Source organism: Copadichromis virginalis, linkage group LG3 (genome assembly GCF_057382275.1).
Source record: "Copadichromis virginalis isolate Kocher_CV1m ecotype Utaka linkage group LG3, C_Virginalis_male_GT1.1, whole genome shotgun sequence".
Lineage (NCBI taxonomy): Eukaryota > Metazoa > Chordata > Actinopteri > Cichliformes > Cichlidae > Copadichromis > Copadichromis virginalis.
The window spans coordinates 17,041,152-17,065,877 of record NC_140620.1 but is presented as its reverse complement, the minus strand read 5'-3'; the positions used below and the strand labels follow the sequence as shown (position 1 = coordinate 17,065,877).

Sequence of the window (24,726 nt, the reverse complement as noted above, 5' to 3'; positions counted from 1 at the left end):
CTCTGATCCACAGCATGAGGATCTACAGTTGGATAGTCCAGCACAGCATGGTGTTTCAGCAAAACTGTGCGTAACCCAGTTGAAGAAATGGGTTCTAATAAGAAATTATTATATTATATTATATTATATTATATTATATTATATTATATTATATTATTCCTTTATAAGTAAAGGAATTGTCTAGTTTTGGAATAGTTATTTTAATCGTTTTAATTGTATTGCTACATGCAATAAGTTACATGAACTCATTTGTTTTGTTTTGTTTTTTCACTTCCGCTGGGTCTTGTAGCAGCTTTTATTTTGAACATCTACAGGAAGTTGCGCATCAGCATCTCATTTGACTATGTGCACGTTAGCATATGCTACTTCCGGTGCGGAAACTCCTGTGGGGAGCTTTGTTTCCGGTGTCCTATTCACGCCCTGTTTACGGTCCAAAACAAGTTAAGCAAATGAATGAATCAAGCGGCGATTTACATTTCTATAGATGTTTTGGGCATTTACCCAATATATCTGTAAATGATGTTCATCGACTTGTGATATTTTTCCCCACGCCTCAGAGCAAAAGAGAAAATGGATTCAAATGTTATATTTCTCAGCTGTCCCTCATTTATCATGGGTGTTATGTTCTAAAAATAACCAGCGATAGGTGAAATCAAGTAGCCAATTTTATTTTTTGACGGTGCAAAACGTTTCGTGGACATCGTGGACATACAGTACTGCACTTCAGAGTCACACTGCTAGCATCGATGCAGCGATTCTGTACTGTACAGGAGAGACGTCACGGAGGAGATTGTCTGCAGCGATCAGGATGCAGGACACAATGTGACATAAAAAAACATGCAAACTTGCACTAAAAAATCCGTGAAACAGCGAGGTGAAAGGTGAACCGCGTTATAGCGAGGGACCGCTGTAATTTTGAAGGTAAGTCACAACATACCCCTCCTATATACTAATGTATAGAAACCTTTACCAGCAATCATTCATTTTTTGTGTGGCTTTTTTTCACGGTTTGTTAACATGCTGTGTAGGTGTGTACTTGACTAGCTGATATCAACATAACGGGGGAAACATCTGGTTTGACTATTGTTCACCTGTAGTTTGAATGCTGAACATTTGCCTGTTTAAATCATAATAACTGTCACTATACAGAGATGTGCTTCTGAATGTGGACGATGTGTCTTCTGCTGTAATGATGCAGTTCTGCTTGTGTTGAGTGATGTAAACAACTGATCGATCTAAACTCTTTAAATGTCAAAATTGATCATTAGATTTTTTTATGACACAACAGTGGCGAGTGTTCCCACCTTCTGCTCTTTGTAACTTAACGCAATCTTTCCGTTTTCGAGTTTTGCACATGATTTTGGAGTGTATCTTCGCAGTAGATTGACTGCAAAGTAAAGCTACCGGAAATGTACAACCCCACATCCGGTCTCAAACCAGGAAGTTAGCATTTTCTCGTGCACAGGGTCAATTAGCGCAGCTAGTTAAAACAGTTCCAGCAACGTATTAGCTACCACCAAAATAGTGTGGTGAATGTTAGGTAGCGCAGCAAGTTGTCGGTAAGTCAGCTAATAACTTACCATCTGTGATGCTAGCAGGAAGAGCATCTACGTTTGCAGGCATGCTAGCTTTCTAAATGGGTTGCATATGTTGAAATAGCATTTGATCTATAAATTATTATTTTAATGTCACATTTTCCAAATCAACAAGGGAAGTTTCTTATGTGCATTAATTACCTAATCATTATATTATGACTATTTAATCCTTTGATTTAATAGTATTTAATCGATTTATCTTAAGTAGACGAGTGTTAATATTATATAAATAAATATAACAAAAGTTGGATATAATTTCATAACTTGTTGTGCCCACTTTAAATGCTAAAACACTTTCACTTGGAAAGGAAAGGAAACCTTGTAAGTTGTAACAGTCATATTTTAATTTGTCTTGTTTTTTGTTGTGTGAAGATCCTTGGTGTATTCGGTCAGCTAAAGTAGTTATAACATCAGTGACATATTAATGTTTAACAGGAGAATACCACATATCTTTCACATATGTAGAATAATTGTAGTGTGTAGTTGTTGTTATTGCTCAATTTACAATACAAGTTTCCAAATGTATCTTAACTTTGTGCATCAGGACAATATTTTTTTTAAAACAACTTACACATGAATTGTAATAAGAACAGAATAAGACTGTGATCAAGTTTTAATGTGTGTTTGAGCAGTGAACATATGCTGAAGGGGTGGGCGACTCCAGGTTTCAAGGGCCGGTGTCCTGCAGATTTTAGATCTCACCCTGGGTCACCACACCTGAATCAAATGAGTACTTCATTACCAGGCATCTGGAGAACTTCAAGATGTGTTGAGGAGCTAATTTATCCATTTAAATCAGCTGTGATGGATCAAGGACACATCTAAAACCTGCAGGACACTGGCCCTCGAGGCCTGGAGTTCCCTACCCCTGTCCTAGGACCTGGCATCTACATATGTGGACATTAGATTTTGGGTTGTATAGACCAAAATGCTAAATCTTGCTCTACAAGGGCCTGATATCCACTTACGAGGACGTTATACTGCCACTGTTCTTTTGAAATTTTATAGCTTCCTCTTGCAGACCATTACATGTGGAAACCATTTGAATACAAGCGCGCTGATCCACACAGGTATGCACACGGGTGTTCACTGCTCGTAGACTTAAATTACACCTTTCTTGGCTGCTACTTCAAAGCACATTGTGCGCTGTCTGTCCTGCGTGCTGCACAACAACATTGAATTTTTAGTATTTACTGCTGTTTACACTTAGCTAGATTAATGCGATGGTGTTGTGTTTAGTATGTTGCTTTGGTTTTTTTGGGGGGTTTTTTTTTGCTTGTTTTCTATTCTTCTTCTCTCAACAGGTGATCCAGGAGATTTTTTTTCTCCCCCCCTTTCTCACTGTCCCTCCCTTCTGTTTTTCTTTTCCTTCCTCTTTCTCTCTCCCCTTCCTATCCCTCACTCATGTCTGTCCCGTCTGTAACATCTGAAAATAAAATATAATAAATAATAAAAACAAAGGTCGATGAAATGGACCAATACGGCAATGCCACGATGATCCATTTGGCAAAGTAAATCCATTGGGTATCCTTGTTGGTCTTCAGACAACAATTCTGATGGCTAAAGAACCAAATGGGACAGGCAAAAAAAAAAAAAAAAAAGAAAGAAAGAAATTTTATAGCTAATGTCCTCATATGTGGATCTCATTTTTCTCAGAAAGAAAAATCACACAATTCTTTCTTTTTAAATTTATCAGGTCCTGATCAGCCCAAATTGCAAAATGAAATTAAAAATGCATGCCATGAAAGAGTTCGGGTCTTAGGAGGTTAATAAAGTTTAAGATTATAAAAAATACAACATTTGTCTGTGAAACAGGATGATAAAAGAAATAATAATAAAATATTGGATATACACCCATTTAGCGCTGGACACAACTCACAGAACAGCTTGACCTACAAAACAAATGACACTTATTTATAAAAAGCTGGTCTAATAACAAAAAAAATGTGAAGTAATAATTCAACAGCTTTGCTCTGCTGTTAGCAAAGACAGATTTAACTGTTTTAATAATAAGAGCGTCTACAGCAGCTCATATTCATGAGTTAAAATCACAAGAAAATCACATCAGAAATCAAAAAAAACGGAGGGACATGTCACTGATTTGTTCTGCTTCTGTTTGTGTAATTTGTTCATCTTTGTGGTGGTTCCTGTGGCTGTGATGACATCCACTATGGGCAACTGTTGAGGAGAAATGGCAAAATTGAATCCTTTGGCTAACACTTTCTTTTCATGTTCAGTGAGATTCCTGTCTGAAAACATCTTCACCCACGTGTCCTGACTGTCTTAGATGTGAAGTCCTCCTGTTCTGTGTTGTGCAGGTGTTGACTGGGAAGGATATACTTTTGTTAGTGTGAGATTATTCTGTTATCATATGTTATCTTATATCTGTAGTTAAAGTAGTTGAATTATGTTAACTGCTGTATATCATATAATATCCTTTAGTCTAGATTGTGTGCTGTGTATGCAGCTTAGTTTCCATTATATTTTTGGGTTGATAGAATGTGACCAACTTTGGATTCTGTTAGACACTGTTAGCACTACCATTGATCTGCTGTGAATGTGTTACACTGTTTCTTGACATTTCATACTGCTGAATCATGAAGAGAATGTTGTGTGCAGAGGACCTTGTGTCGATAATAGAAGAGACAGACCACATTCCATGCCCCCACCTTTACAGGGAGCAGAAAGACAGGGAGCCGAGGTCATAACTTAGGCGCCGTAACAGAGAAAGAATGTGAATGTTTAGGCTTTTACGACTAGGTGGGGGCCACTAAAGGCTATAAGAGCTTGAGTAACCCTCCACCAGTTTGAGATTTGCTGTGACCCTCTTCATGCATGTCTCCCCATCATAATGGCTTATGCTCATAAGTATTGAATTGTATGGAAATAAAAGAATTGTTGATTGAGCATTTATACACTGAGTATTGTCCTTCCTTCAGCCCAAAGATTAAAAGAATTGGGAGATTTTAACATTAGCAAAGTGTGGATTTTCCTGAGTTTTCTTTCTTGTCCTTTATTGTGTTGGGCCTGCTGAGCCTTGTCCACAAACCTAAAAACGTCTTCTAAAATAGGGGAGGGTAGAAGGGTTTTCAGTTCCTGCAGAATCTGGCTAATCTTGTTCCAAAGGGCATCTATAGTAAAGTGGACCTGTCCTTTCACTTAGAAGTTGATTTTGTGCTCTCTCTAGAATCAGCTCTGCTCTGTGTTCCCTGACCGTAGATCCAAGGCGCAAACTCTTTTATCGGGTGCCAGAATGCATGATCATATGACTCCAGTATTAGCCAAGTTACACTGGCTTCCTGTGAAATTTCGCATTGATTTTAAAATTCTTTTATTCACTCATAAAATCTTAAATAACACTGCCCCTAGCTATTTAACAGAACTTTTTCATTTGTATAATCCTATAAAAGCACTGAGATCTTCTAACCCAGGGGTGCCCAATCCCGGTCCTCGAGAGCTACTATCCTGCAGCTTTTAGATGCATCCCTACTCCAACACAGCTGAATCAAATGGTTTGATCTCTTCAGCATGCCATCATGTTTGGCAAAGGCCTGATAACAAGCCATTCATTTGATTCAGGTGTGTGGGAACAAGGATGCATCTAAAAGCTGCAGGACGGTAGCTCTCGAGGACTGGGATTGGGCACCCCTGTTCTAACCAGATGCTCTTAATGGAACCCAAGTCTGGGTTGAAAACCAGAGGCGACCGTGCCTTTGCTATTGTAGCTCCTAGACTGTGGAACAACCTCCCTATTGCCATTCGCTCTTCTGAGACTGTTCAGTCTTTTAAATCTCGTTTAAAGACCCATCTTTTTACTCTAGCTTTGATGTAAGATAGTTTGATTATCATTTGGTTGGTTTCTATGATTGTCTCGTCTTGCGTTGTATTTATTTTATTTGTTTTTTTTTTTTATTTGTGAAGCACTTCGATCAAACCTGTTGTTTTTAAATGTGCTATATAAATAAATTTTGATTGATTGATTGAAACTCTTGGGAAAAACTCTGCTTTGTCTGCATCTTAGGTTGAAACGGAGATGGTTCCTATAATCCTAGTTTCCTCCACCAATTGAAGGGTGTTCCTCCCAATGTATACAGCAATATGTGTGGTTCTTTTCTTGTCAAGTTCCTTAGACTACCATGACCTGGTTGACTGAGAACCTTCACATACATTTGTCCTGATGTCGTTTAACTAATCATGCTGACGTGTTTCAGTGGAGGAATAATAAACAGGAAAATAAGCAAAAACGTACATAATTAGTATCTGATTAATATCCACTTAGTCTTTTAGTCCTTGATGAACATACTTTTACTGAAGCTCATATGATGATATGCACTGACACACCCAGAGTCCAGCTGTACCAACAACAAACAAACACTGTCAGCTGAACCAGTCTGACCAGGATATACAAAACTGTGGCTTTTATGAAATGTGACACTCTTTATGTGACTCACGTCACCACAACCACAAAACAGTTTTTAGAGATTCCTTCAGATGTTTATAGAGGAAATGTCAACATTCAGAATACTTGGAAGCAGAGTTTAAATGCGTTAGTCAATCCTGAAAACCTCATGTGGCTATATCCTGACTTGTTAAATTATGAGGGAACAAAATGCTAGACATATTTTAACCTAGACTTGTATTTTACATGTATGTAATTCTGAAAACATATTTAGTATTTCAATAGCTTTATTACGTTAACATCACTGCATTCTGAAGTGGTCAGGTGCTCTCACAGATTTTCTGTCTGTGAGATTTTTTTTACACAAACTTGTACAGAAAGTAACAACACTGTTACATTCATCATATTGTTAAATGTAAGAGAAAGTCGTTACTTTTGACTGTGCCTTGTCACATGATGACCCCACAGCAGTTAGTGCCCCTTATTTTGATTTGCAGAGTTTTACACCCGGTGCCCTTCCTGACAGTCCAACAGTGATTTGTGCTTCTAGATGGAATCAAACCAGCAACCTTTACGTTAATCAGTACACTCTGGAGGTACAACAGTATATTTTAGAATAATTCCTTTGACATTTTCTGTATTGTGTGTGTGTGTGTGTGTGTGTGTGTTTAATGTTAACTGTTTTTATTTTATTTGTCTTCTTTTATTAGTGTCTATATTTGTTGGATACAAAGAGACCTTTGACTTATATTATTATCATTTTGTCATGAGACCCTTCATTCATCATTTATCTCGACTCTACACACAGACACTCTATACAGATTCTACACATCCACCTGTGCCAGATTCACTTCCTGCTGCTGTCACGTCTCTGCTACTTTCATTATGTTTGTGGTATTTGTTTGTCAAATACACGGGCTCAGATCCAGTCAGCTGAGTCAGTCCGGGAATGTATTTGCCACGATGCTGCATTTAAGTCAAACAGGTCTAAGGTGTGTCCGTATTAAACAGCTGACAAGGAAATACGGGTTAGATTGTTCACTGGGGCTGTTTAGTGCAGCCAGAGACCAAACCAAGGTCAAGTTTGTTTCCTTTCTTTTTTCTATTTGCTCTCAGTGGATAATTTCCCATCCTGATGATCAGAAGAGTGTTTGAGGGTTTCAGAGATCCTTCAGAACAACAGTAAGTCTTTAAAATGACGTCTTTCAGTCTTTTAGGTAATCTGACAGGTTGATGAAGTCTGTGAGCTTCAGTGGATTAACAAATTGTTCATGTTAAAGCTTCACTTTACTGGTTACTGGTTACAGATGAACGCCATGTGGAGTTAGTGTGAAGCATTTGATTTACTGTTGGCTGGTTTCATCTGTGAAAACACATAATATGAAATGAATTCAATGTGTTTTTTCATCTGAAGAACCAAAACCTGTCAGACTTTATCTGACAGAATCTAAATAAGACCAAAATCACCTCAATCACAAAGAGGCTCTTTGGAGCTCTGGACTCTGTCATGATCGCTGGTTTAGCTGGTTTTGAGTTGCCTCGTAAATTTTGTCTTCAGTGTTTTCTGTTTGGTTTCTTGCTGTTCCTTTTCTGTAAGTTTTTTTATTATTATGTTGATTTACAATTTTATTTTCTTTATTGTTTTGAGTGAGTTCTATTTCAGGAAATATTGAGTGTTTCTTCCTTTATGATCCTTGTAGGACTGAGTTTTAGTTTTTATACACGTGTTTGGGTTTCAGTTTAACTGAAACCTCCTTTTTATTTTGTGTGTCTTTAATTTCTGATATGATTTATCAGGAGTCTCTTCTTTGTTTTATTTATTTATGTCCATTTCTGAAGCATTTGTGTCACAATTTTGTCATTGAAGTGCTTCAATGGAATGTTTGTGGTCATTAGTGCACTGGTGTACTGAGGTTGCATCCTTTGGATTTCTGTAGGCTTTACCAGTTCAAACAGGACAATTATGAGAAAGTTCTCTTTGGTCTGCATTTCTGTCATTCCTGCTCAAGCTGCAGAAGTCACTGAAGTTATTGTTGTAGTACTTCAGTATTTAGCTAGCTCTGCTGGAGACTAACCTTTTCCTTTTTAACATTTTATTTAATTGACGGATCTCACACTATAGCTGGGATAGCGACACTGATAAGAACTGCAGTGGGGAGAATAAATGGATGGATAGAAGTGACAAAAAATTTCAAACTAAATGTTTGAAATATGTCAGCAAATATCAGAAGAAGCAAACTGTTTCTGTGCAGTTTGGCACACTAAGGTTGGGCGATATGTGATTTTCTCAACTGACATTTGTCAGTCCAATAGTTAACGATAAGCAATATATTTGTGTAGGTAACTTTTTGATGGGCAGGACTAGGGATGGGTATCGAAAACCGGTTCTTGTTGAGAACCGGTTCCCACTGTTTCAATTCCTTGGAATTGTTTGCCATTTTTGCAAACGATTCCCTTATCGATTCCAGTCGCCCGAATGACGTCACCACATTGCGGAGCGTCATTTACCTGGCAGGAAACATGGCGGCTCAAACGCTAAAAAGTTTGGTTATACTTACAAGAACGGATGACAACAGGGCAACTTGCAATACTTGCAAAGTAGATACTTTGTTTAAGGGAGGAAACATTATGAATATGCAAAAGCATTTGCTCACAAAACACGCGATGACCTTAAATGAATGTCATTTTTTTGTTAATTCTGCTCTGGACTCGTGAATCTCAACCCAGCAGCAGCGGTAACGTTTGCACGTCCTCTCCCGTTAATGCGGCAGGTAAATAATCAACTAACAGTGCATATTATGTTAGCGCAATCTGCCTTATCTGCCATTACTGTGCGTTTAGGTGACCATGATGAGAGAGACAGACAGAGTCTGGCTGGCGCTCGCTGGCAGTTCTTGCTGCAGTCTACCGGTAGTGTCTCCTTTCAAGCCAGGATAGACTAATGTCACCAAGCAGAGACTAAGTTTGTGGTCAAAGGCTTGAACCCATTTGCCACAGCAGATGATTTTCAGTAAGTGAATGTGTTTAATTGTAGGCAGGGACTGGATATTCTTGTGTAATTGCTACAGAATAATTTATGTTATACTTTGTTATTGCTACAGAAGAATATTTATTTTATTATTTTACATTTACAATTTTTTTCCCCGGGGTCCCTGTGACACCACATTGAAGAGCCGTAGGCTGGATCTCTTAAGATCTCACTGCTGGGTTTGTAAGGCCATGTTACTCCTAAATTTCTATCTTGTTCAAAGAGAAGATATAAAACAAAGTTCTAAGCTAATCGACCTTAGTGTTCTCCTTTTTTAAAAAGAATCGATAAGAGAATCGATAAAGAATCGAATCGTTAAACAGAATCGAAAATGGAATCGGAATCGTGAAAATCTTATCAATACCCATCCCTAGGCGGAGCAAAGTAATCATGCACGGGCTGATTTCTTGGCCATTGAAGTGGATTTGCATGTTTAGAATTTATACGCTTCTTTTAAGGGAATATTTTACCTTCTTTTCTTATTTGTTTCAGTATTAGTATACCTTTTGGATTATTCAATTATTTATTTGAGGTGAGCCAAATTGCACAAAAGACAACGTTACATCTGAGATCTTTTTTTAATATTCACTAGGAGAGACATTTTGATTTTTAATGTACTTTTTGTGTAAATTTGTTTTTTTGGTCAAGTATGTACGACAGTTATAGTGGAAAAGAACCAGTTTGTCTTTGTTTCCCTCCCCACCATTGTGTTTTTTGTTTTTTGTTTTTTTCTGAACATAAGCTACTGCCTTTCTTTCTGTTCTAAGTTTGAGTAAAATGAATCGCTGCATTTGGACGCACTTTGAGGAGGGTGCTGTTAAAACACTGACTGCTTCTGTTAGCTTTAACAAACATTATTAGCAAACTTACTCATGAGCAAATAAATAAAGAAATCGCTCTTTTAAAAATGATCGGTGAAATGCTCAGCCTGTCATCGATAGTCGATAAATCTGTCTAATTGCTTCTCAGGGAGAGAAACACAGTAAAAAAACGTGTAAAGAAAAAAAGACGGAACAGGATAGGAGAAGAAGACGGAGATTATTTTCAAAAGTAAGGACTGCTAATCAAGTGCAATTTGATAAACTAGCACTATCTTACTTAAGTTTACTTTCTCAACAATTTCATACCTAATCTTGCATTTCTTTCTTTCTTACTGGTTAATAACAGATGGCTTAATATCTTTGGATGGAACAATCTACCAGATAACTAATGACTCACTGAAAATGATCTTCTCTCATCTTTCATCTTTGCGTGAATTTCCAACAGCTATGAATGATCAAGTTTCTTTGTTACTGCTATCAAGAAGTTACTCTGCAGTTTGACAGCATCACATTAGTCACATCACAAAACCCAATGATTTAAACCACTTGAGCCCAAATCAGCCTAATATAAATACTAAAAATAATACGAACCAGATAAAATGTATCTCAGGTCCACTTTTGATTCATGACCCAAAGACACTAGTCACCGGACCGGCCACAGTTTTCTCCTGAACGATAGGTGTCACCAGTCAGATAACAACTTTGCATCAGTGCTTTTATTCAAATAGAAAAAGTCGAGACAGGAAGCTAATAATTCAGTTTTTGTTTTTTGTTTCTTTTAATTTCTGGAGAGCTTTTCAAGGTCTTTCAGGCTATAATATTTTACTGACAAAATATATAATTTAAAATTGGCCTTAAAACTGAAATGATTGTATACTCCCACGGACGTGCGTCATCATGTGGTGTCCGCTAGTGTTTGACAAGAAGCGTTAGCTAGCTAGGCTACGGAAATGTCGCACCGAACATTTACTTCGTTCTGCTTGATTTTCCTGTTTGTTGACCTCTTCATGTTTGTCTCGACAGGTAAGATTTAACTATGAGAAACCAAATTCATTTTCACTTTGAAATAAAAAGTAAGATGGAGTATGAATCATTTTATGTAACCCGAAATGGCTTCATCTTTCAGATTCCAACGGGAAAAATCCCCAGTAATCCTGAATTCACCATGCAAGATGGCAGCAGTGCCTGTAAACATTAGCAAAAGTTTAAAATTAAAAATCTTGTTACGGTTATTTAACCTCAGAGGTCTGATGAAGGTCATACTGCGATGTCTCTCCTGAGCTAACTTCCTTCCAGCACAATTGGTCAGAAAAGAAAGGAAAACACTATTTATGTTGCTTGTAGCTAAGTAGAGTCCAGAGATGTGGATGGACACCAACGACCTGTTACATGCTGGAGGCCCACCGATTTGTTATTCTGCTGATTATCCATCTGTAACTCGCCATACAGCACAATGCTAACACAATACCACAAAACTGAACGTAAATGATATGTTTGATACAAGTTTTAGTTTTTATACTGTTTGTGTGCACTGCTGCCATGTTGGACTTGGAGTTGAGGTTGGCGAACTTTCTCAGACTTTGTGAATTTAAAGTAGAAAATAAGACTGTTCTATTTGAAAGTAATTTTGACTAAGAAGCAGGAATTTCTGACTTCCCATTTCAGATGGAAGAGGCTACTGATCCGTACTGCTAATATTTTATATTTGCGAGTTGTTAAATACAGTGCAAAGGGGCTCCTGTGCTGCAGAGTTCAGCATACCGAGGGTATCTTTTAAATATTATATTTTAGTTTACCTATGAACTAGGATTCTAATGTGTGACCAATTTGGTCGCACGTGTCTAAAGTCTCAAATCTCCGCAACTCTGAAAGTCTCCGTGTGGTCAACAACAAACACACATTTTGCCTATATCGTGGTATAAACTAATAAGACATAGTCAGGACCGGGACCTCCCTGATTGGCTGTGGTCCAGATTTTCCTGTCGGTCTACGTTTATGTATGTTTGAAAGTGTAGGTAGACAGAGGTGAGTAGCAAGGGTGGGTTTCATTATTCAATTTTCCGATTTAAATGGATTTTAGCTTGAATAACGCGATATCGATTCATTAAATCCTGAATCGATTTTTAAATATAAATGTATTTTGCCAGAAACGCCAGGAGTTCACATACGATTTTAGCAACCACCATATAGTTAAAACAGCAAATGAGATTTTTTTTTGAGTTACCGTAAAGTATGTAGCAAATCCTGGTGCACGTACAGCAGCACCAGGTCGTAAACCACGAGACGGAGTTTCTATGCGAAAAATATCATTTTTTATACTTTATTTTCTCTTGCATAAAGTTAAGAGCATGTATAGTGAGAAGACAACACTACTATATTTGCCACAGGCTATTTAACCCTTTAACCCATAGAAACAAGTCCGCCAGAGCTTGTCTTTATGTTTTTACATGCTGTAGATCTATTTGTGGGAGCATTTCAAGTTTCCAAATATCAATACAACCGTTATAGCCCAAATTTTAATAATATGCATGCACTAAGACCATAGTACCTACATAAATTGCAAAAAATTGTAGAGCAATAAACTACAAAAAAATGTTTTTTTTACATATATTTCTAGTTAGAAAAATTTAAGAGGCTTATCCCTCAAAACTAAATACAAAAAAGTTGCACAGAGTAGTTTCCAACCACAAGAAATTTATTTTGAGTGTCTTCATAGTTTTATTTTTGAGATACACAAATTTTTATATACTGCAGTAAAAATGAAAATAAATATAATAATGCATCAAAATAAATTATTTCCAACAGTGTAATTGGAGTTCTAAGTATCCCAGAAACAATACAGAAAAGCATAAAGTCAAACGTGACTCTTAAAAATACCAACATAGGCTTAAAAGGCCCTTTTGCGAAAATGACGTCACCTCCGGTTTCGAGCAGGTAATGGCGGACATGCGATAGTTCACGCTGACGTATATGCCAACATAGGAAGTGTTATGAACATCGGCAAAGCGTGTTTCTGGAATATTATGTTTTTGTTGCTGCAAGTGCTTCTTATGCAATTTTTGCAAAGCTATATGTGGAAGGAAACCGTGACCTAGGACAAGCTAATGGCATAAGTCTGTGAAGGTTCTCAGTCATCCAGGTCATCGTAGTCAAAGGCGCTTGTAAAGAAAAGCGTCTGGACTTCTTTAAGTTACTTGAAGACGTTTCACCTCTCATCCGAGAAGCTTCTTCAGTTCTAAGGTCAAATGGTGGAGAGTCCCAGATATAAACCTAGTGGGAGTGACCCCCCACAGAGGGACAAAAGGACCCCCTGATGATCCTCTAATCGCCTGAGCCAAGGTGTGAAACTGGGTGTGGGTCCCAATCAGCCAGAGTTTCGGGTGAGTTCATTGTGAAACCTGGCCCCACCTTATCATGCGAATTCCTGAGGTCAGATGGCCCAGGATGTGAGTGGGTGTTCAGGCGAGTGGGAAGGGATCTCAAAACTGGATCATAGATGGCAGAGAGTTGGTGTCGTAAACCCATGCCTCTGTTCAAAGATGGTCGCTCACGGTGGACATAGATGGCTTCTTTCACTCCTCTTTCAAACCATCTGTCCTCTCTGTCCAAAATGTGAACATTGGCATCCTCGAAAGAGTGTCCTTTATCCTTAAGATGCAGATGGACTGCTGAGTCTTGTCCTGAGGGGGTGGCTCTTCTGTGTTGTGCCATGCGCTTGTGAAGTGGCTGTTTGGTCTCTCCAATGTAGAGGTCTGGGCATTCCTCGCTGCACTGTACAGCATACACCACATTGTTGTGGTTGTAAAGGGTTAATTATTAGGGGTGCAACGATACACAAAATTCACGGTTCGGTTCGGTTCGATACTTTGGTGTCACGGTTCGATATTTTTTCGATACAAAAAAAATGTTCATGCCTTTTTAATTTGTCATTTATTAAAATTATAAATATATATTTTAACTCAAAAGTACAGTTTTTAAATTTAACCCTAACCCTTGTGCGTGTTTTTTATTTTGACAGCGAATGCGCACCTGCGGACCACTTATGTGCACCCCTGGTTATTTAGCTCGTCATATTGCAGCCACAGAAATTCTTTTGTCCATGAAACCATAAAGCTGCACTTTCTTTTTGCCTTATAGTCTGATTTGTCATAACTTCTCCGTTTTGTGGTAAGCTTTTCTTTGGCTGTCACTTCTTCACCCCGACCTGTCTTATTTGGCTCAGCAGAACTAAAATAATATAAAATATATATCATATATCCTGCTGCTTTTACACACACACTCACATAATGCTCAGCGATTCTCTGCGCGATCAACCTCTCACATGTTTAAGCTTGCTGCGGGAGATTTCACTTGTCATGTTTGCATAGTAAGCTAACGATTAATAAGACGATGTCAGAGGAATTGGTGCACAAATTATCATCACTCACAGATCAGTGCTGTCGCTCTCTATACACAGTTCGCGCGATTGCAAAGTGAAAGTAAAAAACAAGCGCAAATTCAAACGCGACTTCAATATGTCACATATTGACAGTGGCTCACCGATGCCAATGACATAATTACCCAGCTACATTTCTGAAAGAATGCAAAAGCATTGACATATATTTTTCCTTTCTACAATAGCCCGACGAGCAGGGCAGAGATAGATTTTGGTACCCCGACTGAAAAAATCGCTAGTCCCGGGACGTCGGGCTAGCGATATTGCGAGCCCTGTATCTGATTGAGGAATCACTCATCTTTGTCTTTGCACTAGGATAATGTCAGCGTAAATGTGCAGTCATATTCGTTGTGTTCCCACTAGTGCTTTCAGGTTAATCTCGTTGAAATGACCTTAACGCCACAACACGGCAAATCTCCGTTAACGAGCTACCGCCGATCGCCCCGTGCATGGGGCTAGACGGCCAACACGTTAACGAGCTAACTGCGCTAACACACTAGCTCCCACCCATGTAATTGAGCATTGCATGGCACATCCAACATACTGTTTTACTTTAGTCCATGACTCGCTTACCTTCAGGGTCATACGTCACATGAAAACCAAAATAATTCCAAACGCCAGATCTGAATGAGAGTGGGGGAGGTCCATGTTGCAAGGAGAGCTTAACTTCTGTCTCGCTAGTGTAACCCCTGGTCAGCTTCTCTTTCCAGCGCTGTGTGAATAAAACTCTCTGGACTCGAAGTGGGTAGAGCTCAGGCGTGATTTATTCCCCTGCAATAACATGGGACGTGAATAACCATGGGTTTCAGCAACAGGATTCCGCCCAAACACAGCGAAAGCTTCATTGCTACTAACTATAGGCTTATGATCGTATAGTGGAACTCTTAGTTTTCCCAAATAAATAAAAACAAATATTGATTGAAAAATAAAATGGCAACAATACTTATCACGGAAAATAAAATAGAAACATTACTGCGTTGTGGTTTAGATAACAAAAGAAAAATTAATTCACTTAAATGCACATTCATGTAAATATAAATAAACCAAAGCCAAAATTCCCTTTTACGTACAATAGTAAATGGAACAATGCTGCCATCTACTGGGCAAACTTAATAAGCAATATGTCTTAAACAGAATTAGCCTGCAGCTCAACCATATACATGTTTCAAAGTACACATACCTGCAATAACATGGGACGTGAATAACCATGGGTTTCAGCAACAGGATTCCGCCCAAACTATTGAGAGAAGTTTCAAAATTATTAGACACGACAGCCTCCTCTAGCTGTTAGCCGCTAGCTCCACGTGTCCATTTTTCTTACCGTCTAATCTATTAACTGCAAAACACGGTCATAAACCTGAAATCTACTCAAATACTACTGTATGGGCAGTTCATGCAGTTAGTGCACTGTCATATTAGCTTCAATGAGGATTTTCAAATATGTTTTAAACTCACGCTCTGTGAGAGCGGACGGAGAGGAACTTACCACAGCGAAAGCTTCATTGCTACTAACGATAGGCTTAGGGGGTAGCCCGTTTACCAGTAGCAGACTTCCGCTGCGGATTTTCAAAATAAAAGTTCCAAAATAAACCCATGGTTGCGATCCCAAGTTTAACAGGAATTTAACAACAACAAAACCATATCCATTCTTTTACATCGTTACATACACCCCCCTTAAATTCTGTTAAACTCCAAACCAGTTCAAGGGAGTATCAAGGGCCAGAAACAAAAGAACTATGAACAGCAGGTGCTTCGGGGTAAAATCGATACACTAATATTAATCATTGTCGATACAGAATCCTTTTATATAAAAGTGTCGAGACATTGGGTGGTACCAAGCCCAATACCTTCAACAGACTAGAGAAGATGCCATCTACACCTCCTTAACATCACATATAAGAGCACCCGAAATAATACTCCAAATCACATCCTGGACCACACAAAAAAATAAGTCGAAAGATACATGAAACCAAGTCAATTCCCTCAGAGCTAAAACATACTAGTCAGAAATGCAAAAACTGACCCTGAAACAGAAGAAGTTTCCTCAACTTTCTGCGCTGCCATCTCACAAATCAGTCTCTTGGGAGGCCTAACACTTCTCCCATACCTAGTGATAGCTAGCCCATCCATGCCCGCCTGAATAGTCTGAGGCTGTGTGCAAATAGCAAGATCTAAGTCAACATCAGCCATGGGAACCACAGGAGCCACGGCAACAGGTTCAGAGCCTCGACGGAGAGCAGCATCACTGATCACGGGAGCAGGCAAGGGGAATTCACTAATGGAGTTTTCAAACACTTCAGCATTAACTTCAGGGGGTGGGTCCTCCGCTGCGATAGAGCCACTGCTGGGGTCCACAACGCAGAGAGAATGGTGTCCCACGTCGAGGGAACCTTCAACTTCCACCGGCTCATTAGCGAGACCCTGTATCTCTGGCGTTTTCAGCAGCCAGTCCAGTGTCCTGTCATGATGATCCATCTGTGTTGACCTCACAGACCCTTGGTCATCTCCACTGTTCGGGTTCCCTCCGTCCAAGTCAGCACGGGAGGCCAGACTCCCTTCCACACCTAAGCCCAGGAAGTTAACAGGGAGAAGCAGCTTCAGAACCAGGTGGTGTTGGTGGACTTCTCAGGCAGTGGAAGAAGCTTAAAGTACAGAACGGCATCCTGTACAGGGTGATAAGGCATCACCGCTTGAGTAGAAAGATTTTTCAGTTTGTTGTTCCTGATAGCCTGAAGGTTCAAGTCCTCCTCAGCCTTCATGATAATGCAGGCCATCAGGGCCAGGCACGAACACTTTCCCTCGCCCGTGAGAGGTTTTTCTGGGTCGGGATGGAGAGAGACATAACCAACCATGTTCGACAGTGTGAGAGATGTGTGGTTGGAAAAACACCTGAACCTCATGCCTGTGCACCACTAGAGAACATCCAGACGTCAGAGCCGATGGAGCTAGTGTGCATAGACTTTTGGACTGCTGAGCTCAGCGATAATAAGAAAGTGGATGTCCTGGTCGTAACCGATCATTTCTCCAAGATGGCACATGCCTTCCCCTGCCGAAACCAGTCTGCAAAACATGTCGCACGCAGGTTGTGGGATGATTTCTTTTGTGTTTATGGCTTTCCCAAGAGGATTCATTCGGATCAGGGATCAAACTTTGAGAGCAGACTGTTGAAGGACCTCTTAGAGATGGCAGGTGTGCAGAAAAATAAAATGAAAATGAAATGAAAAATAAAATGGCAACAATACTTATCACGGAAAATAAAATAGAAACATTACTGCATTGTGGTTTAGATAACAAAAGAAAAATTAATTCACTTAAATGCACATTCATGTAAATATAAATAAACCAAAGCCAAAATTCCCTTTTACGTACAATAGTAAATGGAACAATGCTGCCATCTACTGGGCAAACTTAATAAGCAATATGTCTTAAACAGAATTAGCCTGCAGCTCAACCATATACATGTTTCAAAGTACACATACCTGCAATAACATGGGACATGAATAACCATGGGTTTCAGCAACAGGATTCCGCCCAAACTATTGAGAGAAGTTTCAAAATTATTAGACACGACAGCCTCCTCTAGCTGTTAGCCGCTAGCTCCACGTGTCCATTTTTCTTACCGTCTAATCTATTAACTGCAAAACACGGTCATAAACCTGAAATCTACTCAAATACTACCGTATGGGCAGTTCATGCAGTTAGTGCACTGTCATATTAGCTTCAATGAGGATTTTCAAATATGTTTTAAACTCATGCTCTGTGAGAGCGGACGGAGAGGAACTTACCACAGCGAAAGCTTCATTGCTACTAACAATAGGCTTAGGGGGTAGCCCGTTTACCAGTAGCAGACTTCCGCTGCGGATTTTCAAAATAAAAGTTCCAAAATAAACCCATGGTTGCGATCCCAAGTTTAACAGGAATTTAACAACAACAAAACCATATCCATTCTTTTACATCGTTACACTAGCTTGCCCTGCGCTCTTCCTTCTGATGATGCTGTCTGTGTTGAGCGCTCAGTGGATCTGCGCTGGACAGTGCAGCCTAGGCGGAGTAGTCGAACGCAGATTCACTGAGCGCTCAACACAGACAGCATCGTCAGAAGGAAAGTTGATAAAATAAATTACAAATTTTGTATTGTTCGATACATATGCGTACCGAACCGAAAGCACTGTATCGAACGGTTCAATATCGATACGAATATCGTTGCACCCCTATTATGTATTTTATGTAATAATTTATAAAATTTGGGTTAGAAACAATAGCAAACAAATGGCACATAGACACTTTTCTATCGTCCACACGATATATGTCATCATATCGCCCAGCACTTTTTTTTTTTTTCGTCCCGTTTGGATCTATAGCCATCAGAATTGTTGTCTTGAGGCCAAGAAAGATGCCAAGCGGATTTATTTTACCAAGTGGATCATCATGGCCTTGCCATATTGGTCCATTTGATTGACCTTTATTATAATTATGAATTTATTTTATTTTCAGTTGCTACAAACGGGACAGACATGACTGTGGGATAGGACAGGGAGAAAGAATGAAAGAAAGAGAGGGAGAGAAAGAAAACCAAAGGGGAGAAGAGACGGTGAGAAGGGAGGGAAGAAAGAAAAAAAAAAGAAAAACAAACAAAACACCTGGATAATCTGTATGGAGAAAAAACAGAAGAGAAAGCAAACAACAAAGAGCAACATAATAAAAAAAAAGCACCATCACAATAAACTAGCTAGCAGTAGATATCAGTAGATACTAAATAATAAACGATATTGTGCAGCACGCAAGATAGACAGCGCACAATGTGCTTTGAGGCAGCAGCCAAGAAAGCTGTAGTCCGCGTCTGTGAACACCCATGTGTACACCTGTGTGCATACCTGTGTGGATCAGCATGCTTGTATTCCAAAGGTTTCTCCATGTAACGATCTGCTAGGGAGTGTGGGGAGCCACAGCCCCGTCCCCCAGGGCATGAAGCAGGTATGGAGGAGATCCAGGCCCCAGACATCCACCAGGAATGAGCCGGTACATACATGAGCGCCCAGCCCCAAACGACCACCACCAACACACCAACGTCTGAGGGCATCAGCCACCGGCAGGGAGTGTGGTGAGGGGAGATAGGCCTCCGTACTTTGGAGGGCCTGAGATGTACCCAGAGAGGTTGAGTCTAAGACCCAACCTGACATATAGACACAGACGAACAGGCACACGCGGACACAGACGTGCATTCCCACCACCATATGCACAACCAAATACTCGGCACTCACCCAACGTTTAGACAGACACAAATAGACACTGCACAGACAGTCGCACTCCCCAAACATACTCTATACCCCAGGTCCAGGTACCCCCGCCCTCAGAGGGGCAAGCCGCACCTAGACCCAGGAGATGTAACCCTTCTCTCTGGGGTGGAGGCCCAGCACTATTTCTGTCTGAGGAAATCGAATTGAATCGGGACCTTGTGAATTAGAATCAAATCGATTATAGAAACCAGTGATGATACCCAGCCCTTTGTTAGTGGCCTACACCCGTCAGAATTGGATGTAGCTGTGGGTAATGAGAAAAGATGAAAAGAACTATTGATAACCTTTCTGTTAAGTTAAGGCCCGATCGTTTGAAATTCATAGCCAGTGCTATGATATGGAGCCATCAACCTCTCAGGTTATGTCAAACACTGGCCCGGAGACGGCATCAGATAAGGAGCCACATTTGATTGACTCCGAGCCTGAGCCCACTGGAAGTAAAAGGAGGAAAATATATATATATATATATATATATATATATATATATATATATATATATATATAATTTTAAAAAAATAGAATTTCAAAGAGAGTGGCTTGACCAGTTTCCTTCGCTAAGATACAGTAAAGCTGACAACCTGATGCACTGCATTTACTGTTGGGAGTGTGGAAAGACCATGGCCAGCAATACTGCATTTGTGACTGGTGGTAATATGTTTCGAAATGAAATGCTGAAAATGCGCAGTGTGCCCAGAAAATGCATTATATACTGTGGTAAATGCACTGGCCAAGTGTCCCCTCTCCCCATTGCCTTTCAGCGGCAGGCAGCAGTAAACAGGTCGTCAGAGGAGGCCGAGATGATGATTAAGTTTAACATTGTGAACAATATTGCCAAAGAGTGCCAAAGCAGTTTAAGCACAATCACTTTTTCAGTAACTTATTTTTCTTGTAGAACTTTGTGTTGACAAGATTGTTAGTTAATCATTTACAGATCAATATTGTCTGTATGGACAGCAATTTCTGCCCAAATAAGTGAAATGTAAAACTGCGGTGTTAAGCAATGTGGTTGAAAAAAAAAGAATTGGGTGCACCTAACTTTTGTGCTGGTGCGCATTTAAGAAAAGAAAAAAAAAGCGCACCAGTGCAGCCGTGGCAAAAAGTTATTGAATAGAGGCAGCTGTTGCAGCAAAGCAGTGGCATCTGAAGCTGCCACTCTAATGCTGCTTTTATGCTTCAGTGCAGTAATATGAGGCAGACAGACGGCTCATCTACCTGCATAGTGTTTGATGTTGATGGAGGCAGTGTATGTGGTACAACCGGTCTGTGGGCAAATCTTCCTTGTGCTGTTTGTTGATCTTCAGCCAATTGGAGAGAACAGTGAAGTTATAACACACAAAGAGCTGAAGTCAAAGCCATTGTTACAACAATGAGTGTTCACTGCAGCCACTCTGTGCTTTCCATGCTGTTTTTTTATATCTCTAATTTTTTGCACTTCACCTGTTCCTGATGATCTACTGACATGCAGTTGGGATTTTGAAGAACTAGACAGGAGGCTAGTCTTTATCCATTTTATCCGTCCTTATCCATTTTCTCTCCAAACAGACACATGTACATTTGTGGGACCCGAAGTTACACTTAGAATTAAGTTTCACTCAGGAGCAGCAACCAGCTGCCACAGCCACAGTCTGAGCTGCTCCTCCTGCATTTCTAGCTCTACCTGTTCCTATAGCAGAATCTGTGTGGCAGTCACTTTGAAGCCTCTTTGGGCTGTTTTTACCTTTGTTATGCACTGTGTGTTAAAGCCCAAACACTAAAAGAAAGATGTGGTGGGACTGTAGCTTAAAGTTTCTCCTTCACCAGTAAACTGAGATCTCAGACCATGTTATGGAGTAATGCAGTAATGTAATTTAACTACAACTGTAACTAATTACAGTTTTCAGCAAGTAATAAAAAATGCAAAAAAGAAGATGTAAAAATAACTATTTTAATAATATCCCCAATGCTTCTGTGATGGTGACACAAGGCTGGGTGGAGTCTGTGTGCACCTAACATGTTGGTGTGATCAGATCTCACAGAGACAAAGAAGTGTAATGTGTGTGTCAGTGTGATGTGTTGTAGTTTCAGGAGTCAGTATACAGCCAAGGGCGGATCTACAGAGGTGGCATGGAGTGGCATGTGGCACCCTATAAGGATTTCTTGCCACACCTAGCACCATTGTAGTTTTGTAGATTACAAAAAAAGCATTGGCTACATTTTAAGTCATATTATACAATGTAAAAGCTGCATATGTGTAAAGAGATTACTTTGATTTTGCCAGCTCATTTGATTTCCATGCCACCCTAAGAAGCTTCCTGGTTAAGATTTCATTACATCCAGCCCTGTGTACAGATACAAAGCTTTTTGTTCAGTGTATACAAACAGCTGTAGCTACATAAAGGCAGCATGCAGAGACTCACAGTGTCTTATAATGAGAGGCTGCTTTCTCTCACACATTATGTTCACTTATTATCAGTGTGTGTTACTCCTCACGCTGTTGAAGTGAACAGTTGTACTTTGACCTTTAGCCTCTCTGCTCTGTGTTGTTTCCTCTTACAGACCAGAAGAACATCACAGCTCAGTCTGGAAAGATTGTCACTCTGACATGTCGAGCTCCAAACAACAACATCACAAGTGTAGAGTGGAGCAGAGCTGACCTGGGAGATGAATATGTGCTTTTGTATCGGAATAATAAGATGGATCCAGTCAACCAGCATCCATCTTTTAAGAACCGGGTGGATCTGCAGGACAGACAGATGAAGGCTGGAGACGTGTCTTTGATTCTGAAGGATGTGACGATTAATGATACTGGAACATACAAGTGTGGCGTCATCCAAGAAGAGAGAGGAGGTTTGAAGCTCATCAACACCACCTATGTTCATGTCGTTCCTCCAGGTGAGTGAGTAGAGCTGAGTGTGTGTGTGATCAGAGGTGAAGCTGCTTCCTGGTTGTTGATGTTTGTTTCTAAAGATGTTGTTGATGAGACTTTGTAGAAAGCAGCTGGTCTGAGTGATGGGATCAGAGTGCAGTAGATAATGTCTGACAGCAGTTTGAAGAGGAAATGGATTCTGTTCTGTTCTTCACTCATCACCTACCTGACAGCTGACACCTCACACCTGTTTCTCACCTGCAGGTCAGACAGGAGGAGACACAGAGGATGGAGGGAAGGAGGATGGAGGGAAGGAGGATGGAGGGAAGGAGGATGGATATGTTGGACTGAAAGTTGGTCTGCCTGTTGTTGTTGTTGTTGTTGTTGTTGCTGTTTTAGTTTTATGGTCTGTGAAATGCAGAAACCATACAAAAGGACAAAGTCCATCTCCGTATTCAGATCAGCATCTCTGCGAACAGACCTCTTAACAGCTGAAAGCTGGGTGCCAGGCTGATGTTCTTACTTCTCAGCGTCATCATTGATCTCAGAGGAGTGGAATGATCTCATCATCCAACAGACAGACGTCAGACATGCAGAATTTAGTTCTCTGAATATCATCAGACCTGTTCAGACTATGTTGGTGTGTCTCTGTGCAAACACCACAACAACATCTCAAACAACACAACTCATCTTCAGTGTTGAATGGAGAAAATGTTTAAATCAACTCATTTATTCAGTGTACTGCATGATATGGTATCCGAACGTGTATTTGTTGTAGCCTCAGGTTGGTCACTCATTTCATTTCAACAGTTTACATTCTTTAAAAATATCTGTTACATTTCTGCCTTAACCTCCTAAGACCCGAGCTCTTTCATGGCTTGCATTTGTAATTTCTCTTTGATAATTGGGCATATTGGGACCTGATGAATGTAAAAACAAATACATGCCAGAGTTTTTTTTTTAAACCTTATTTTTGTTTCTGAAAGAAATGAGATCCACATTCATTTTACATTTCGATAGAGCAGTGGCAGTATAATGTCCTTGTAGGTGGATATCAGGCGCTTGTAGAGCATTTTGTATTTTGGCCTAAATAACCCAAAATGTTACAGTATAATTACTGACCAACTGAAAGCACAAACACTGTAGGTGTTGATCAGTGAGTGCAGATAAATTATTGTGGATTATAGACAATCATTAATGTCATCAGGAGCTATTTATTGGATTGAATGACTGAATGCTATTACGCTGATATTAAACCAAAGACATCCATTTATCTATGTAGCTGCAGAGTCGGATGTTCCTCCATCTGACCTGTAAAGCTTTGTTTCACTTTTCCTTCCATGAAGGTCTTTTCAGTCTGTTTGTTACTTCAGTTTGAATAAGTCTGTTCATATAATGAATATGTTTATAATTCAAGTTTTACATGCATTGCTGCTTGTTTATTTTCTTTCTTTGTTCATTTGTTTTCTTTTTGTTTCTGTATAAAACTAAATATGTGTTTAACTGCTTTGAAGAAAAATACTCTGTATACTGTGATGACTCCACATGCATTTAAATAAACTTCAACAAATTCCAATCGAGTACATTTATTTTATTATTCTCATACTTTCAATCTTGTCTCTAAATGCTGCTTTTTGTGAGCTTAGACCCAAACCTGTTTCTATGTAGAGGTGCATGCACTGATCACTTTTACCACAATCACAACTATAACTGAGCAATCAAATGTTAGACTGAATTTATGAGCAAATCATAAACACAATTGTCTCACCTTGATCTCTGGTGTCTCATCATCTCCACCATTAATTCATGCCTAAAGATAATCTTCTGTAGCTACCATTTGTCTTTAAATTAGAAATCAAAAGATGTAAAACCTATGAAGAAAAAATTAAAAGTACAAAATCTATGACTGACTCTATGACATATAGCTGGATTGGAGTCTGCTGAGCTGATTCTGGAACCCCTTGACATCCAAATAGACTTCATCTATTGCTGCTATAATGAGATTTTTGCTTGTGCAGCAGTTCTCATTAACAGTATTTCCAAAATGATTAATTAAAGGAACTACAGTTTGTGGTGTTGCGTGTCAAAATAATCTCATTGTGCATATTTTTGCATGAAATTAAAAGTGAGGTTACTGCCATTGCCTGTGAACCAATAGAAAGCTGGTGCTCAGAGGAAGAGGGCGGGCTTTACTTGGTGTCAGTGACAGAAATGAAAAAAAGCTCAAATGAGTGAGAAGGACGATGAAGGAAACATCTGTGCTGTGTCTGCTCTGTAAGTAGAATCTCTGTGTTTGTTTGAATTCT

At 39.6% G+C, this 24,726-nt stretch overlaps 1 protein-coding gene across 1 annotated transcript; it reads left to right on the top strand.

Annotated features, from left to right (window-relative positions):
• Positions 1 to 10,769: 10,769 nt before the first annotated feature.
• On the top strand, positions 10,770 to 23,996 carry LOC146713102 (uncharacterized). The gene is made up of 3 exons (XM_085452397.1): positions 10,770 to 10,866; positions 22,111 to 22,446; positions 22,685 to 23,996. The coding sequence occupies exons 1-3, from the start codon at positions 10,794 to 10,796 to the stop codon at positions 22,906 to 22,908; spliced, it is 633 nt and encodes a 210-aa protein (XP_085308523.1). The 5' UTR covers positions 10,770 to 10,793; the 3' UTR covers positions 22,909 to 23,996.
• Positions 23,997 to 24,726: the final 730 nt, after the last annotated feature.